Raw genomic sequence first — 18022 nt, 5'->3', positions numbered from 1 at the left:
CTGTTGTTTCCTGACTTTTTAATGATTGCCGTTCTAACTGGTGTGAGATGGTATCTCATTGTGGTTTTGATTTGCATTTCTCTGATGGTGAGTGATGATGAGTATTTTTTCGTGTGTCTGTTGGCTGTATGAATGTCTTCTTTTGAGAAATGTCTGTTCATATCCTTTGCCCACTTTTTGATGGGGTTGTTTGTTTTTTTCTTGTAAATTTGTTTGAGTTCCTTGTAGATTCTGGATATTAGTCCTTTGTCAGCTGAGTAGATTGCAAAAATTTTCTCCCATTCTGTAGGTTGCCTGTTCACTCTGATGGTAGTTTCTTTTGCTGTGCAGAAGCTCTTTAGTCTAATCAGATCCCATTTGTCAATTTTGGCTTTTGCTGCCGTTGCTTTTGGTGTTTTAGACATGAAGTCCTTGCCCATGCCTATGTCCTGAATGGTACTACCTAGATTTTCTTCTAGGGTTTTTATGGTATTAGGTCTAACATTTACGTCTCTAATCCATCTTGAATTAATTTTCATATAAGGAGTAAGGAAAGAATCCAGTTTCAGCTTTCTACTTATGGCTAGCCAATTTTCCCAGCACCATTTATTAAATAGGGAATCCTTTCCCCATTTCTTGTTTCTCTCAGGTTTCTCAAAGATCAGATGGCTGTAGATGTGTGGTATTATTTCTGAGGACTCTGTTCTGTTCCATTGGTCTATATCTCTGTTTTGGTACAAGTACCATGCTGTTTTGGTTACTGTAGCCTTGTAGTATAGTTTGAAGTCAGATAGCGTGATGCCTCCAGCTTTGTTCTTTTGACTTAGGATTGTCTTGGCAATGCGGGCTCTTTTTTGGTTCCATATGAACTTTAAAGCCGTTTTTTCCAATTCTGTGAAGAAACTCATTGGTAGCTTGATGGGGATGGCACTGAATCTATAAATAACCTTGGGCAGTATGGCCATTTTCACAATATTGATTCTTCCCATCCATGAGCATGGTATGTTCTTCCATTTGTTTGTGTCCTCTTGATTTCACTGAGCAGTGGTTTGTAGTTCTCCTTGAAGAGGTCCTTTACATCCCTTGTAAGCTGGATTCCTAGGTATTTTATTCTCTTTGAAGCAATTGTGAATGGAAGTTCATTCATGATTTGGCTCTCTGTTTGTCTGTTACTGGTGTATAAGAATGCTTGTGATTTTTGCACATTAATTTTGTATCCTGAGACTTTGCTGAAGTTGCTTATCAGCTGAAGGAGATTTTGGGCTGAGACGATGGGGTTTTCTAAATATACAATCATGTCATCTGCAAACAGGGACAATTTGACTTCTTCTTTTCCTAACTGGATACCCTTGATTTCTTTCTCTTGCCTGATTGCCCTAGCCAGTACTTCTAACACTATGTTGAATAGGAGTGGTGAGAGAGGGCATCCCTGTCTTGTGCCAGTTTTCAAAGGGAATTTTTCCAGTTTTTGCCCATTCAGTATGATATTAGCTGTGGGTTTGTCATAAATAGCTCTTATTATTTTGAGGTACATTCCATCAATACTGAATCTATTGAGCGTTTTTAGCATGAAGGGCTGTTGAATTTTGTCAAAAGCCTTTTCTGCATCTATTGAGATAATCATGTGGTTCTTCTCTTTGGTAACACCATTTATTAAATAGGGAATCCTTTCCTCATTTCTTGTTTTTGTCAGGTTTGTCGAAGATCAGATGATTGTAGATTTGTGGCATTATTTCTGAGGCCTCTGTTCTGTTCCATTGGTCTATATCTCTGTTTTGGTACCAGTACCACGCTGTTTTGGTTACTGTAGCCTTGTAGTATAGTTTGAAGTCAGGTAATGTGGTGCCTCCAGCTTTGTTCTTTTTGCTTAGGATTGTCTTGGCTATATGAGCTCTTTTTTGGTTCCCTATGAAATTTAAAGTAGCTTTTTTCTAATTCTGTGAAGAAAGTCAATGGTAGCTTGATGGGGATAGCACTGAATCTACAAATTAACTTGGGCAGTATGGCCATTTTCACGATATCAATTCTTCCTATCCATGAATGTTTTTATCCTATCCAAATGGAATGTTTTACCATTTGTTTGTGTCCTCTCTTATTTCCTTGAACAGTGGTTTGTAGTTCTCCATGAAGGGGTCATTCACATCCCTTATAAGTTGTATTCCTAGGTATTGTATTCTCTTTGTAGCAACTGCGAATGGGAGTTCACTCATGATTTGGCTCTCTGTCTATTATTGGTGTATAGGAATGCTTTGTGATTTTTGCATTGATTTTGTATTGTGACACAGTTGCTTATCAGCTTAAGGAGATTTTGGGCTGAGACGGTGGGATTTTCTAAATATACAATCATGTCATCTGCAAACAGAGACAATTTGACTACTTCTTTTCCTATTTGAATACCCTCTATGTCTTTCTCTTGCCTGATTGCCCTGGCCAGAACTTCTAATACTATTTTGAATAGGAGCAGTGATAGAGGGCATCCTTGTCTTGTGCCGGTTTTCAAAGGGAATGCTTCTAGTTTTTGCCCATTCAGTATGATATTGGCTGTGGATTTGTCATAAATAGCTCTTATTATTTTGAGATATGTTCCATCAATACCTAGTTTATTGAGAGTTTTTAGCATGAAGGGCTGCTGAATTTTGTCAAAGGACTTTTCTGCGTCTATTGAGATAATCATGTGGTTTTTGTCATTGGTTCTGTTTATGTGATGAATTACATTTTTTGATTTGTGTATATTGAACCAGCCTTGCATCCCAGGGATGAAGCCGACTTGATTGTGGTGGATAAGCTTTTTGATGTGCTGCTGGATTCAATTTACCAGTATTTTACTGAGGATTTCCACACTGATGTTCATCAGGGATATTGGCCTGAAATATTTTTTTGTTGTGTCTCTGCCAGGTTTTGGTATCAGGGTGACACTGGCCTCATAAAATGAGTTAGGGGGGAGTCTCTCATTTTCTATTGTTTGGAATAGTTTCAGAAGGAATGGTACCAACTCCTCTTTGTACCTCTGGTAGAATTCGGCTATGAATCCGTCTGGTCCTGGGCTTTTTTTTGGTTGGTAGGTTTTAATTCCTGCCTCGATTTCAGAAATTGTTATTGGTCTATTCAGAGATTTGACTTCTTCCTGTTTTAGTCTTGGGAGGGTGTATGTGTCCAGGAATTTACACATTTCTTCTAGATTTTCTAGTTTATTTGTGTACAGGTGTTTCTAATATTCTCTGATGGTAGTTTGTATTTCTGTGGGATAGGTGGTGATATCCCCTTTATCATTTTTATAGTGTCTACTTGATTCTTATCTCTTTTCTTCTTTATTAATCTGGCTAGTGGTCTATCTATATTGTTAATTTTTTCAAAAAACCAGCTCCTGGATTCATTGATTTTTGAAAGAGTTTTTCGGGTCTCTATCTCCTTCAGTTCTGCTCCAATCTTAGTTATTTCTTGTCTTCTGCTAGCTTTTGAATTTGTTTGCTTTTGAATTTTGTTTTCTTAAAAGGACTTGCTTCTCTAGTTCTTTTCATTGTGATGTTAGGGTGTCGATTTTAGATCTTTCCTGATTTCTTCTGTGGGCATTTAGTGCTATCAATTTATCTCTAAACACTGCTTTAGCTGTGTCCCAGAGATTCTGACACATTCTCTCTTTGTTCTCATTAGTTTCAAATAACTTATTTATTTCATCCTTAATTTCGTTATTTACCCAGTAGGCATTCAGGAGCAGGTTGTTCAGTTTCCATGTAGTTGTGTGTTTTGAGTGAGTTTCTTAATCCTGAGTTCTAATTTGATTGCACTGTGGTCTGAGAGATTTTTTTTTACGATTTCTGTTCTTTTGCATTAGCTGAGGAGTGTTTTACTTCCAATCACGTGGTCAATTTTAGAATAAGTGTGATGTGGTGCTGAGAAGAATGTATATTCTATTGATTTGGGTTAGAGAGTTCTGTAGATGTCTGTTAGGTCTGTTTGGTCCAGAGCTGAGTTCACGTCCTGAATATTCTTGTTAATTTTCTGTCTCATTGATCTGTCTAATATTGACAGTGGGGTGTTAAAGTCTCCCACTACTACTGTATGGGAGTCTAAGTGATTTTGTAGGTCTCTAAGGACTTGTTTTATGAACTAGGGTGCTCTCATATTGGGTGCATATGTATTTAGGATAGTTAGCTCTTCTTGTTGCATTGATCCCTTTACCATTATGCAATGCCCTTCTTTGTCTCTTTTGATCTTTGTTGGTTTAAAGTCTGTTTTATCAGAGACTAGGATTGCAACCCTTGTTTTGTGTTTTGTTTTGTTTTGTTTTTGCTTTCCATTTGCTTGGTAAATATTCCTCCATCCCTTTAATTTGAGTCTACGTGTGTCTTTGCACATGAGATGGGTCTTCTGAATACAGCACACTGATGGATCTCAACTCTTTGTCCAATTTGCCAGTCTGTGTCTTTTAACTGGGGCATTTAGCCCATTTACATTTAAGGTTAATATTGTTTTGTGTGAATTTGATCCTGTCATTATGACACTAGCTGGCTATTTTACCTGTTACTTTCAGTTTCTTCATAGCATCGATGGTATTTACAATTTGGTATTTTTTGCAGTAGCTGGCACAAGGTTTTCCTTTCCATATTTAGTACTTCCTTCAGGAATTCTTGGAAGGCAGGCCTGGTGGTGACAAAATTTCTCAGCATTTACTTGTCTGTGAAGGATTTTATTTCTCCTTTGCTTATGAAGCTTAGTTTGGCTGGATATGAAATTCTAGGTTGAAAATTCTTTTCTTTAAGAATGTTGAATATTGGCCCCCCACTCTCTTTCTGGCTTATAGGGTTTCTGCAGAGAGATCCACTGTTAGTCTGATGGGCTTCCCTTTGTGGGTAACCCAGCCTTTCTCTCTGGCTGCTCTTAACATTTTTTTTCTTCATTTCAACCTTGGTGAATCTGATGATTATATGTCTTGGAGTTGCTCTTCTCGAGGAGTATCTTTGTGGGATTCTCTGTATTTCCTGAATTTGAATGTTGACCTCTCTTGCTAGGTTGAGAAAGTTCTCCTGGATAATATCCTGAAGACTGTTTTCCAACTTGGTTCCATTATCCTTATCACTTTCAGGTACAATAATCAAACGTAGATTTGGTCTTTTCACATAGTCCCATATTTCTTGGTGGCCTTTGTTCTCTTTGGTTCTTTTTTCTCTAAACTTGTCTTTGTGCTTTATTTCATTAAGTTAATCTTCAATCTCTGATATCCTTTCTTTTACTTGATCGATTCAGCTATTGATACTTGTATATGCTTCACAAAGGTCTTGTGCTGTGTTTTTCAGCTCCATCCGTTCATTTATGTTTTTCTCTAAACTGGTTATTCCAGTTAGCAATTCCTCTAACCTTTTTTCAAGGTTCTTAGCTTCCTTGAACTGAGTTGAATCATACTTTTTTTTAGCTCGGAGAAGTTTGTTATTACCCACCTTCTGAAGCCTACTTCTGGCAATTCATCAAACTCATTCTCTGTCCAGTTCTGTTCCCTTGCTGGTGAGGAGTTGTAATCCTTTGGAAGAGAAGAGGTGGTTTTTTTTTTTTTTAATTTTCAGCCTTTTTGCACTGGTTTTTCCTCATCTTCATGGATTTATCTACCTTTGCTCTTTGGTGTTGGTGACCTTTGGCTGGGGTTTCTGTGTGGATGTCCTTTTTGTTGATGATGATGCTATTCCTTTCTGTTCGTTAGTTTTCCTTCTAGCAGTCAGGCCCCTCTGCTACAGGTCCACTGGAATTTGCTGGAGGTCCACTCCAGACCCTGTTTGCCTGTGTATCACCAGCAGAGGCTGCAGAACAGCAAAGATTGCTGCGTGTTCCTTGCTCTGGAGGCTTCATCCCAGAGGGGCACCCACCAGATGCCCGCCAAAGCTTTCCTGTATGAGGTGTCCGTCGACCTCTGCTGGGAGGTGTCTCCCAGTCAAGAGGCATAGGGGTCAAGGACCCACTTCAGGAAGCAATATGTCCCTTAGCAGAGCTCGAGCACTGTGCTAGGAGATCCGCTGCTCTCTTCAGAGCTGGGAGGCAGAATGTTTAAGTCTGCTGAAGCTGTGCCAACAGCGGCCCTTGTGGCCCTATCCTCCAGGTGCTCTGTCCCAGGGAGATGGGAGTTTTATCTATAAGCCCCTGACTGGGGATGCTGCTTTTCTTTCAGAGATGCCCTGCCCAGAGAGGAGGAATCTAGAGAGGCAATCGGGCTACAGTAGCTTTGCCAGCTGCCATGGGCTCTGCCCAGTTTGAACTTCCAGGTGGCTTTGTTTACACTGTGAGGGGAAAACCACCCTCAAGCCTCAGTAATGTTGGACACCCCTCCCCCCACCAAGCTTGAATATCCCAGGTCGACTTTAGACTGCTGTGCTGGCAGAGAGAATTTTAAGCCAGTGGATCTTACCTTGCTGGGCTCTGTGGAGGTGGGATCCTCTGAGCTAGATCACTTGGCCCCTGGCTTCAGCCCCCTTTCGAGGGGAGTGAACGGTTTTGTCTTGCTGGCATTCCAGGTGCCACTGGGGTATGAAAAAAAAAAAAAAACAACTCCTGCAGCTAGCTTGGTGTCTGCCCAAATGACCATCCAGTTTTGTGCTTGAAACCCAGGGGCCTAATCGCATAAGCACCTGAGGGACTCTCCTGGTCTGCAGGTTGCAAAGACTGTGGGAAAAGCATAGTGTCTGGAGTGGAATGCACCATTCCTCATGGCACAGTCCCTTACGGCTTCCCTTGGCTAGGGGAGGGAGTTCCTAGGCCCTTTGCTCTTCCCAGGTGAGGTGACACCCCACCCTGCTTCTGCTCACCTTCCATTAGCTGCACCCACTGTCCAACGAGTCCCAGTGAGATGAACCAGGTACCTCAGCTGGAAATACAGAAGTCACCCCTCTTCTGCATTGACCTAGCTGGGAGCTGCAGGCTGGACCTGTTCCTATTTGGCCATCTTGTCTGCAACCTAGTTTACACATTTCTAAGATGAAGAGGATAACCACAGTCCTAGCTCATAGGGGTGCTGTGAGAGTGCAATACATGCACACATCGAAGGTGCTTAAGCCCCCCTTTGGCATGTGGAAGGCTCTCAATAAATAGCTAGTGTCATCAAATTGAGAATGGCATACCTTCTGCTGTCTTCATTTTCCTTCTGAATAAAATGCTGAGAATAGTCATAAAGTAGTATATGGTTAAAATGCCAGGTGTCAAGTTCTATTGAGAGTCAGCCTCTTGCTGGATGTTTGCCTGAAAGCGTATCTTTGATATCACCCAAAAGGTTCCCACTGGGGGAACACCAATCTCTTCATGTACTGCTGGTCCTTCTCAAGCATTCCACAGAACCAGTCTATACACCACCAGAGGGAACCTAGCAGGGGTCACTGTGCAAGTGATGCAGGGGGTGACACAGCCTGGAGTAAGCCTCCCAGATCTGCTTTATTCCATCCTCATTCTGAACTGAACTATCAGAGGCCCTTCCAGAAGAGCAGATGTCATCTCTATTCTGGTCTCTGTAGCTGCTAGCACTGGGAGGAGGAGGACCTTGTGGGTACCAGGAACCTCATGTCCTCTAGTCCAGAAAGGTCACTTTAATGCAGCATTCTCTGCCAGCCTGTGTGACGCCTGGTCTCTCTCGGGCCACTGGAGTAGCGGTGGAATAAAAACCTCCTTTGTCTACACTGGGAAATCCCCTACCCACCAACGCCCTTAATGAGGTGTTACTCTTGCATTTAGGATAAAATGCCAGCATTCTCTGGAAAGCCCTGGGGCTGAGGGTACCAAGGTGGGAGGCTCTTCTTTAGGACACATGAGTCCTCTGTGTCATGGCAGGAACTGCTCTGACCAATCACAGTAGTGAGGGGATGAATTCCAAAGGGCAGTCCCCAGGCCTGTCTCAGTGGGGGGAGAAAGCAGGGGTGGAAATCTGGTACAGCGTGTATGGCCCGCTGCTCCAGGGTTGGTGTCTACACTCTCAGGAAGGAATCCAGGTTTGAGTAAAGCTGCACAGGCCCTCTGAAAGCTTCAGAGGTAATGTGGCCATCACTGTCCCTTTCTCGGCCCTTGTCGGGACCCTTTGGAGAGGGGTGGTGTACAGGAAAGGGACCTCTTGCCTTTCATTTCATCCTCCAAGAGGTCGAGGCGACTTGTCATCAAGCCAAACTGAAAAGAAAGAAAAGTGGGCTGCCTGGCTTTCAACAGTAGAAACTCCTTTTGCCTTAAAGGCCTCAAAAATTGCCAACTGAGAGGTTTGTCTCCTTATCCAAGGAGACAGGAGAGTATAACAGTAATTCCACTGAATGTTTCACTACCTGCCCAGGCAGAATCCTAAGTGTAAAGCTCTCACAGTAGCCCCACGAGGTTGGAATTAGTATTATCCTCATTTTCACACAAGGATCAGCGCCAGACTATGAACCCCAGGAGTCTGGCTCCAGAGTGTCGCCATCTATGAAGTGGAAATGACAGAAGGGGCATGTGAGAAAATGGCATGATGGATTAATACAAAGCACATAGCACATCTTGCCCTGCTTATCTTCCTCCTCCTCTCCACTCTTCAAGAACTTCAGCAGCTAATGATCATCAGCGTTGCATAGGCCTGCAAAGGGAATTTTTTTCTTGACGCTAGTTTGATGCTAATGGATGGTTTATGAAAGTGCTATTTTTTGGTCAGGTGTGGTGGCTTATGCCTATAATCTCAGCACTTTGGGAGGCCAAGGTGGGTGGATCACGAGGTCAGGAGTTTAAGACCAGCCTGACCAACATAGTGAAACCCTACCTCTACTAAAACTACAAAAATTAGCTGGGCATGGTGGCACATGCCTGTAATCCCAGCTACTCAGGAGACTGAGGCAGAGGAATCGCTTGAACCCAGGAGGCGGAGTTGCAGTGAGCCGAGATCGCGCCATTGCACTCCAGTCTGGGCGACAGAGCTAGACTCCATCTCAAAAAAAAAAAAAAGCTATTTTTTTTTTAAAGACACATGGCCATTGGTACCTCCCACTATAGTAGTTGCTATTTAAGTCAATGCCAGATGGCCCTGATTTAGGGTTAGGGCAGAGCTCTAAATCAATGGTGTTTGGAGCTCCCTAGGGCTTCTTCAGTGGGCACAGCCCAAAGAGTCAGTCATGAGGCACCTTTAGCCCATCATGGTTTGTTGGGTATGCATGAAATGAAATTCAGAGGGGACTGGGGAGGTAGGAATAGGGTGGCAAGACTCAAGAAGGCCATGCCTCCCAAAACAGAGATGGAAAAGTCACAATGGGAAAACCTGTTTTCCAGAGGTTTCCTGTCTCTACCCTTCATTCCCCCACCCCCACGCCCTACCCTACTCCACCCCAAGTCAGCAGAATCTCCTCAAACATTGGGAGTTTGAGTGGCATTCGTGGTGTCATCTGGGGACCTCATTGGTGGAGGCAGCAGCAGCAGGATCAGGGGAACATTACTCCAACCATGAGAATTGCTATGTGTTTCTTGGGCTTAAAATAAATCATGAGTAACTTCCCAGATGGTGAAGCAGCTTTTTACAACCCAGAGGCAACTGGAGATGCTGGAGGCTGGTTAATCTGCTTAGTATGCTGGAACCTGGGGAGTCTTTAAAGTGACAAAATTGACTTAGGATCTCTTTAAAGTGGCAAAGGACTTAATAACATGAGTCGATGAGGTCAACCATGAAGTGCTCTTGAGCTGCAGTGACTCAAGATGATGGTTGTCATTCATGAAGATTTCTTCCCTTACCTGCTGATTCAAAGTCTGCCCCTTATTTTAAAATTCTGTCAATTTGCCTTTGCTAGGCAGAAATTCTTGAGTCTTTTCATGGGGATCATTCAAATATTACAATTCATCAGACCCATCTATTGCCCTTTGACTTAAACAAGTCCCAGAAGAACAAAAGCCCTCAAAGAATATGAATATGTGCAGTGTGTGCTGGTTGAATTATAAACAGGAAAAGGTTTCTGTGGGATGTATTTTTTAATGAGAACACATTGTTATACTCTGAGTATGTGGCATTCTTGCTTAATAGAAACATTTACAAGGACACATACACATTTATATCCAAACATCAAATGAAGTAGATATTTCAAATGACCAGTTTGCACAAGAAATAAAATATATTATACAAAACAGGGGTTATATCCACAGTCATTAGTTCTCCTTTTCCACACAAAACAACAATAAATTAAATCACATTATATGCAAATAGTTGTACATTAGAATAATAAACTGTATGTAACTTGTGCAGCTTTTACTTTTACTTTTCTACCAGACTCATGGTAGGTCTGTACTGTTTGGTAGTCCTGCATTTAAATTAACAATGAATAATGTGACCCAGAAAACAGAGGTCGCAGAATTGATCTGTCACAAGGTCTATCCCATGTCCTTTTGGTTTCAATTACCCACCATGCACAGGGAACAAAGCTCAGATTCCCAGGACCCAACACAAAGGTCTGCAATGAACATGCTCACAGCAACTCCATGCTGTTCAGGGGCTACTTCATTGTCATCTTATAAGACACTGAAGATTTTCAGATCTTGGCAATCAATAATAAAGAGGACACCTGTTTCCAAATCTGAATTTGCCTCTTTTTTAGCCATCTCGGTCCAACTATTATGCACTGCGACAGCTTTGTTTTCCTAGCAAATAAGAAACATTTTGGTAGCCTATGTTGTGATTTACACTTGGTAAGTGGCCCTTTATTCCTTGTGCATAGAAATTTAGGTCTTTAAACATGAATCGAAGCAATGAAGCATTTTTGCTAACACTTAATTCTGCTTGTTCAAATCTCTCCCCTACATATCATTTCGCACCTGATACATGAGAGAGCTATTATAAAATGGACTTTTACGTGTGAGACTTGACTCCCATTGAAACACTTTCGTTGTGTGTGAAGTAGCTTAAAACATGAACATTAACAGCATCAGCTGGTTTAGAATACTTTGCATTTGGTATGAATTAACATTAGTGGTTAATGAGAAATTTGAACAAACTCCAATCCAGCACCTTTTGGAAGTTATTTTAATCCTGCAGTCTAGCTGTGGGGTATGCCTGCAAGAGACGTTTATGGAATCTGCGTGCTGAACACCAAAGCCAAGCTTGTTAGAGTTTATGCACATCACAGGCTCGAACTTCCCCGAGAGCAAGTGTGGTCAGGTTAGCATAAGGGTTCTGATGAAAAACCAGCTACATTCTTACAACCAGCACTAGTTTGTCTTTCTTCCCCCGAGGAAGTATGCAGGCCTACTCACAAATTTCTACCTGCATGTGCAAGATGCTGCCGCATCCTTGGAGTGACGCTGGATGTGGATGTGGGTGGGGGGCAGAAGGGACAGTAAAGACAGTGGCAACAGGCAAAGCTACCCTCTTCTATTTCTTTTAGAGGATCAAGCTTCTGATTCTTCTTGCTCAGTATGTTCCACGCTTCTTGCTGAGTATGCCTGTTGAAGGGGGACTAAATTATTGATTATTCTTCAGTTCTAAATACAACTGAAGAAGAAGCCGGTCCCTCTGAACATCATCATCTCATTCTCTCTGCTTCCACAATGACCCCTAAACTATATCCGTGTTTTCAGACAGTTTCCGTTTTTTCCACCGAATAAGAAATTCAGCTCGTTACCAGCTTCCTCATGTAGCCCGAAACCATGGGGTGTGATTAAATATAACCCAAGAAATGTCCGTAGGTCGAGTGGCCTAATTTGGGCTGACATTTACTCTCATGTCTGCATCCACTCAGGATCTGAGTGCTTTGTGTCCCAAGAAACACAGGTGCTTGTTCCTTCCAGTTTATAAACACTCCCAGTGGCATAACGCTCTATTTGATCTCCCAAAGAGACTTCCACAAATAGCCAGTGTATACTGGCTTATAAGAAGGTAGCAACGTCACTGGAACCTACTTTCTAAATCCATCACTATCTGCATGAGATCTATGCAATGGCCTTCATCTCATTGTTGACTGCATATCTTACACACACACACCCAAAATCAGCCATAACTAAAACAAAACTGATGCATTTGGAGCAAAGAAGGCACACGTGCCTTGAGTAAATTAATGATTCTAGAAGCCTGTGAATAGAGAGAAGTGAGGGCATTCCAAAGCAAACGTCTTTGAATTTAAGAGAAAGGAGAAAAGGAGGTGTTCTTTTCCCATGCATTTCTCTCTTCCCTCCATTAATCATGGGTTCTGAAATGTGAAGAATTACAGTAGGGTCTGTAGAACCATGCCTGTGGTTCCAGAAAAGACAAGTTGATGGCTCGTCAGAGAAATGTGATGTTTTCAGGGGCCTTCTCATGAAACCTGTGGTCAGTCTTGAGGGAGAGATGGACTCTGTATAGAAAATTCTTTCCAGATAGAAGTTATCTGGAGAACACTTTTATTTCTGAGTCTCCCCCTACCTGCCCCCCTACCCAAAAATCTAAGAAGACAGTGATGACCATAGGACACACACTTATTTCCAACACCAAAAAGCATCTACGCATTTTGACCTGTATCAATGTCAGCTGAAGTTTGACTGGATGAGAAAATACTGATAAAGTATCGCTTTTGAAATCTGAACACCCTGGATTTCAGGGTAAAAACTTACAGAATGACTTAAGAACTAAAGCCCTATTTATTTTACTATATGACATGTGACCACTAGTAGAGTATGAATTACTAGTTGTCAAAGATGTTGCTTAGCAGTTAGGAACGTAAATCCCCAAATATAATAATGAGAGATCTGAATTCAGGGTAACCTTGGGCCAAGCACCTACATTTTTAACCAAGGTTTCCAACTTAATGGAATTTTCAAAACTTAACAGAGTTTTGGTAACCCATATGCAGATTTCAAGGAAAAAATCGTAGATGGCTGACATGTAAATAAGCAATCAATCTTTTTTATTTTTATTTTTATTTTATTTTATTTATTATTTATTTATTTATTTATTTTGAGAAAGAGTTTCGCTCTGTTGCCCAGGCTGGAGAGCAGTGGCGCGATCTCAGCTCACTGCAAGCTCCACCTTCCGGGTTACACCATTCTCCTGCCTCAGTCTCTGGAGTAGCTGGAACTACAGGCGCCCGTCACCACACCCGGCTAACTTTTTGTATTTTTTTTAGTAGAGACGGGGTTTCACCATGTTAGTCAGAATGGTCTGGATCTCCAGACCTCGTGATCTGCCCGCCTTGGCCTCCCAAAGTGCTGAGATTACAGGCGTGAGCCACCGCGCCCAGCCAGCAATCAATCTTAACATGAGAATTGATTTTAAATTGGTATGGCATCCAGAAACCTCATGATTTGTTCCACCATTTTTAGAATACTAAATGCTCACTTGTCTTTAAGATCTTATCTAGAGCTATCATATTAAGTTTAGGACTATTCCTCTACCTGAAGTTAAAATAGAATATATTTGTTCTAAAAATGTTAGTGTTAATGGGTTGCTATAAAAATTTTAAAAAGGTTAGAAATGTTTATACTCAAAAACTGCAACCAGGTAGATTATTTTTCTCCCGTAATAAGCACATAGACTTGAAATGTGAATTTTTTTTTACAAGCACAAGATAAGAGAAAATGAGTATCTTTAAAATAAAAAAAATAAAATAAAATAAAATCATTGAAAAATAAAAATGAGAGAAACAAGCTCTCCAATTCAAGTAACTGAAATGGACACAATTCTTCCTTGCTGTTTCACTTCGGGGAGTCCCAAGCGGTACAATGCTTTGCTTTCCTGCATTTTACTTCTCAAACTCTCTTCCTGCACTAGATCTTCTGGAGTCTGCCCTTCTTGCCTTCTTCTTCCATCCTTGTTGGAATTCAACACTTTTTCCTTTGCATCCAGCATGGAGAACTACAACATAGTTGTTTCAGTTGATTGTACTTAATTCTTTTATCCTGCCCTCTTAGCTGCCTCCCAGCTCCCATTTTTTAAACAACAGAAGAGAAATGTGCCTCACACAGAAATAATCTGTTAACTGTGACTCAAGTGGGAGCAACAGAAGCAGACTTCTCCAGGGAAGCACGCACACATGGGTCAGCATCTGGGACAGGCAGCTTGCGCTTACCTTTGCCTCCACTGTTACTTGTGTGAGCTACCAGCTTCATCACCACCAAGGGACTGCTCAAATTCTCCTGTTTCCTCCCTAGACATGCCCTTCAATAGATATTAAGATAATTTTTATACTATTTTTCAGATGCTCAAAATGTTATTGAGGAAAGACCCCAGTTATGTAATTCCAAGATGGTGAACTGACATGACAGCTTCCCATTCTTCCCTCACTGTCTATCTTCTCCATAAAATATAAGTGAAAGTGGTAACCTGAGTTTAAACGCATGTGCAGACTACTGGGTGCAAAGCAGATACCCAGTAAAAACTTACTCAACTTTGTCCAAATTCCTTATCTCCACACCTAACCCACTATTACAGTTATTCATGGATGCCTATAGAGTTCTGTGGAGTTAACGGAAAGGGAATAGAGTAGCTATTTAGGTTCCCTCTTTTAACCAAAATCATCACTGGGGATTTTGGTAAATGCCACATGTAAAAGTTTTAAATTTGTCATTTCTGTACTTGCTGTCAAGTTGTAACTCTCAACAAAGTTGTTCTTCAGGGAAAAGGGCTATCTCCCTTTAAAAATTCTAATAACTTTTTACTCTTGATCTTGAAACTCATCATTTGGCCAGAACTGGAAGGAGTGTCACCCTAAAATAACTTGCATTTAAAACAGTTAAACAGTAAAAATGCAAAAGAGTTAAAATTTTGATGTATTCCTGTAGAGTTTGTAATCTGAATACACTTCCACATCTCTACAATTAAAGCAGAAATTAGCATTTGGCTGTTCCCAAGGGAAAGAGGGAAACAGGGAGAAAAAGAGAAGCATTTTTTATCATTATTGGTTTGTTGTACACTTCACCCATGCTTTTAAAATGTAAGCAACATTTAATCTTCAAAATGAAAAAAAAAAGACAAATTTTTCTAATGCCAAAATATAAGATTAAAATACTTGTAAAATAAAATGTTAGTGTGAAATGGGACTTTTTTTTTTACATCAAAAAGGAAACATTTTAGACTTGCTTTTCTTCTGTAAATCCTCCCATCTCACTAATATTTACAACAATCCAGAGTAGCATTTATGAGAAACTGAAAAAGGGAGGAAATCCTTTTTCAAGATATGAAGTCAGAACCTGAATGTAGACGTTGGACACAGAAGTCCTCAACCACAAACCTATCCTCCAGCTCTAGAGGGAGTAAGGCTGTATTACCAACCTTGAGATTTTTCATTACATTTTCCCCTTATTGGGTGTTAAATTCTTTCCAAGAATGTTCTACTTGTAAAAATGATTTTATTCTAGCTACAAAACATTTCATTTAAGAAAACCACATTTTATATCCTTGTGTGAAATGCTGCCAAAAGCCATCAAGATATAGAGACATCAGATTTTAAAAACGTAAATCTAATCATATGCCCTTGAAACAGTATGCACATTTAACAGAGTGACATGATATCATTATTACATTTGTTTGTCATGAGATGAAAGGCCTGGAGGCAGATGGTGATTAACAATAGTTCCTGAGCTTCTAAAGAAATTTTAAAATGAAATGACTAACTGCTTAAAATAATAAATTCTTCAAGAAGGCCCTTTCTGTTTCATTGATGTCTTTCATCCCATCTATCTCCTTAAAGAATCTCAGGCAGAAAAAAAAAGCGGAGGACTTCCTTTAAGCCACTGAAAAATGGGATCTGATGGAATCTTCCCGTAATTCCCGATGTTTTCCAAGGTTACTTTCTTCTTGCTGGTTTCGCCTCTCAATGGTTATTCTGTATTTCTTCCTGAGTAAAGGGAAAGTGAATGTCGTAATAAAACTTGCTACAAAATACCACGGGCTCTCTTACAAAGAGTGCCCTCAAGGGACATCTGGGTTTGAGTTGATAAATGAGAAGTGACAGAATATGAAACCCTGGTCAGAGATTAAAGTAGTGTGCCCCCAGGCGTGATGCCCTTATTCAAGAGAGAAAATTGCCATGCTTTTCCAAATACCACAGAACAAGCCTTCCCCTTCTTCCCTGGGTGCCTTGGGGGTTAGGTCTTGTCTATTCGGCTACAGAAGTTCTCCCTGACTCCCAGGATATGCCCTAGATAAAAATTAAATTACGTGTACTGTGGCCAAAGGAACAGGAATACAATGTTCCCACAAAGGGTCACATACGCCTAGTTACAATCCCATGCAGAAATATAGAAACCTTGCTCTAATGACTTATGAAGAAACCACAAATTCAACCACCAAAGATTACAAAGGAATGGCCCACCCTCACGGGGCAGAACGATCGGTACCTTGAACACACACGCATTACTACAATTTTGCAGCCTTGGAGCTTAACCACAGTGGCAAATGAGCATGTGGGCTCTCCAGATACTGAGCACAGATCAGCCTGAGAGCATGGGCTACACAAAGCTCCCTCCTCCTCTTTAAGGTGAGCCCTGGCACCTAATTCTGAATTGGAGAAAGCCTGAGAAGGGAGAAGTTTATTTCCCCCTTTATCCAGATTCCCTCCCCGACTGCTTCACTTGGTGGGTGGTAGGAATTCTTGTCAGAATATCTGTGATCAAAGGGCTGGACACAGTGGCTCACACCTGTAATCCCAGCACTTTGGGAGGCCAAGGTGGACAGATCACTTGAGGTCAGGAGTTCAAGACCAGCCTAGCCAACATGGTGAAACCCCGTCTCCACTAAAACTACAAAAAATTAGCCAGCCAAGGTGGTCTGCACCTGTAGTCCCAGCTACTCATGAGGCTGAGGCAGGAGAATTGCTTGAACCCAGGAGGTGAAGGTTGCAGTGAACAGAGATCGTGCCACTGCCCTTCAGCCTAGGTAACAGAACAAGTGAGACTCCATCTCTAAAAAACAGAAAAATAAAAGATAAAAAATAAAAATCTGTGATCAAAGGGCAGCAGCAGCTCTCTGTCCCACAGTGAGATGTAACTGAAACCCATGACCCCAGCGCCCAGTATGCTAAACCACTGACCACCAAACCTAGAGTCACACCAAAAGAATGGCTGATATTTTTAACCACTGTGCTTCCTGGGTGAAAGAAGGATGTGGAGAAGTCACAAATAGAATCAAGCAAAAACAAATGACAAAGACAGTAGAAGAGAGTGAATTGTACCTTTACAAACAGTCCTCACCTGAAAAAGTAGAAGGCCATTAGCAAGCCAGCTCCTAGTAAGGCCCCCACAACAATTCCTGTCACTGCCGATTCTTCTAGGCCACCTGCTTGAAAAAGAAGCATAGATAACCAGGGTTCATTTTGAGATACAGTTAGAAATGCCTTGAGTTTCATTCATTGCAAGATGTCCCTCGATTTCCCACTGGAGGCAACTTTTCCTTTTTCAGAAATATTTTCTAAGGGACAGTACACTTGTTTTTTGTTTTATGTCTTTGTTTGTTTTTGCCTAGTGCAAAGCTTAAGAACCATTTGAGAAAGTGCTAGATAAACAAGCACACTATTAAGAGTGTGGACACAATGAGAACAGAAGAAAATTCAAGAATCAGAGGAAAACTGGAAGTGAAGAATTCAGATATACCCACTCTCTTTTGAGTTTAAAGTCAAAGAATTGGGAGGCCAAGGTGGGTGGATCACCTGAGGTCAGGAGTTAGAGACCAGCCTGGTCAACATGGTGAAACCCCATTTCTACTAAAGATACAAAAATTAGCTGAATGTGGTGGCAGGCACCTGTAATCCCAGCTACTCGGGAGGCTGAGGCAGGAGAATCACTTGGACCCGGAAGGTGGAGATTGCAACGTGCCGAGATTGCACCACTGCACACCAGCCTGGGTGACAGAGCAAGACTCCAGCTCAAAAATAAATAAATAAATAAAGTAAGTAAGTAAGTCAAAGAAGACAACCAGATGGACCAGGGCACTGACCCAGGGCTTCTTATTTTCACAGATGGATGGTGACACTTCAAAGTGCTAGAAGATTTGATGAAAAATTCATTGGGTCAATGTTCTGTTTTTAGATGTTCTCTCACCAAAGCCAGAGTTTCATGTCAAAATGTCCTACATAGCTTTGTGAAAATGTGGATGACACTTTGAAACAATCAAGTTCAG

General features: G+C 41.3%; 1 protein-coding gene across 5 annotated transcripts in view; it reads right to left on the bottom strand.

Moving 5' to 3' along the window:
* Positions 1-13646: 13646 nt before the first annotated feature.
* Positions 13647-18022, bottom strand: part of NPR3 (natriuretic peptide receptor 3) — an 84084-nt gene continuing 79708 nt past the window's right edge. For 3 of the 5 annotated variants that reach the window (XM_033179298.1, XM_033179296.1, XM_033179293.1), the window contains exons 7-8: positions 17098-17185; positions 13647-15743 (exon numbers count right to left, since the gene is read on the bottom strand). In XM_033179298.1, coding sequence (XP_033035189.1) covers positions 15632-15743; positions 17098-17185 — 200 coding nt within the window. In that variant the 3' untranslated portion in view covers positions 13647-15631. The remainder of the gene's footprint in view (positions 15744-17097; positions 17186-18022) is intronic. The other 2 variants (XM_033179297.1, XM_033179294.1) reach the window with 1 other exon arrangement.

The sequence above is a fragment of the Trachypithecus francoisi genome, unplaced genomic scaffold (genome assembly GCF_009764315.1).
Source record: "Trachypithecus francoisi isolate TF-2019V2 unplaced genomic scaffold, Tfra_2.0 Lachesis_group2, whole genome shotgun sequence".
Taxonomy (NCBI): Eukaryota; Metazoa; Chordata; class Mammalia; order Primates; family Cercopithecidae; genus Trachypithecus; species Trachypithecus francoisi.
This window is presented reverse-complemented; position numbering and strand designations above follow the sequence as displayed.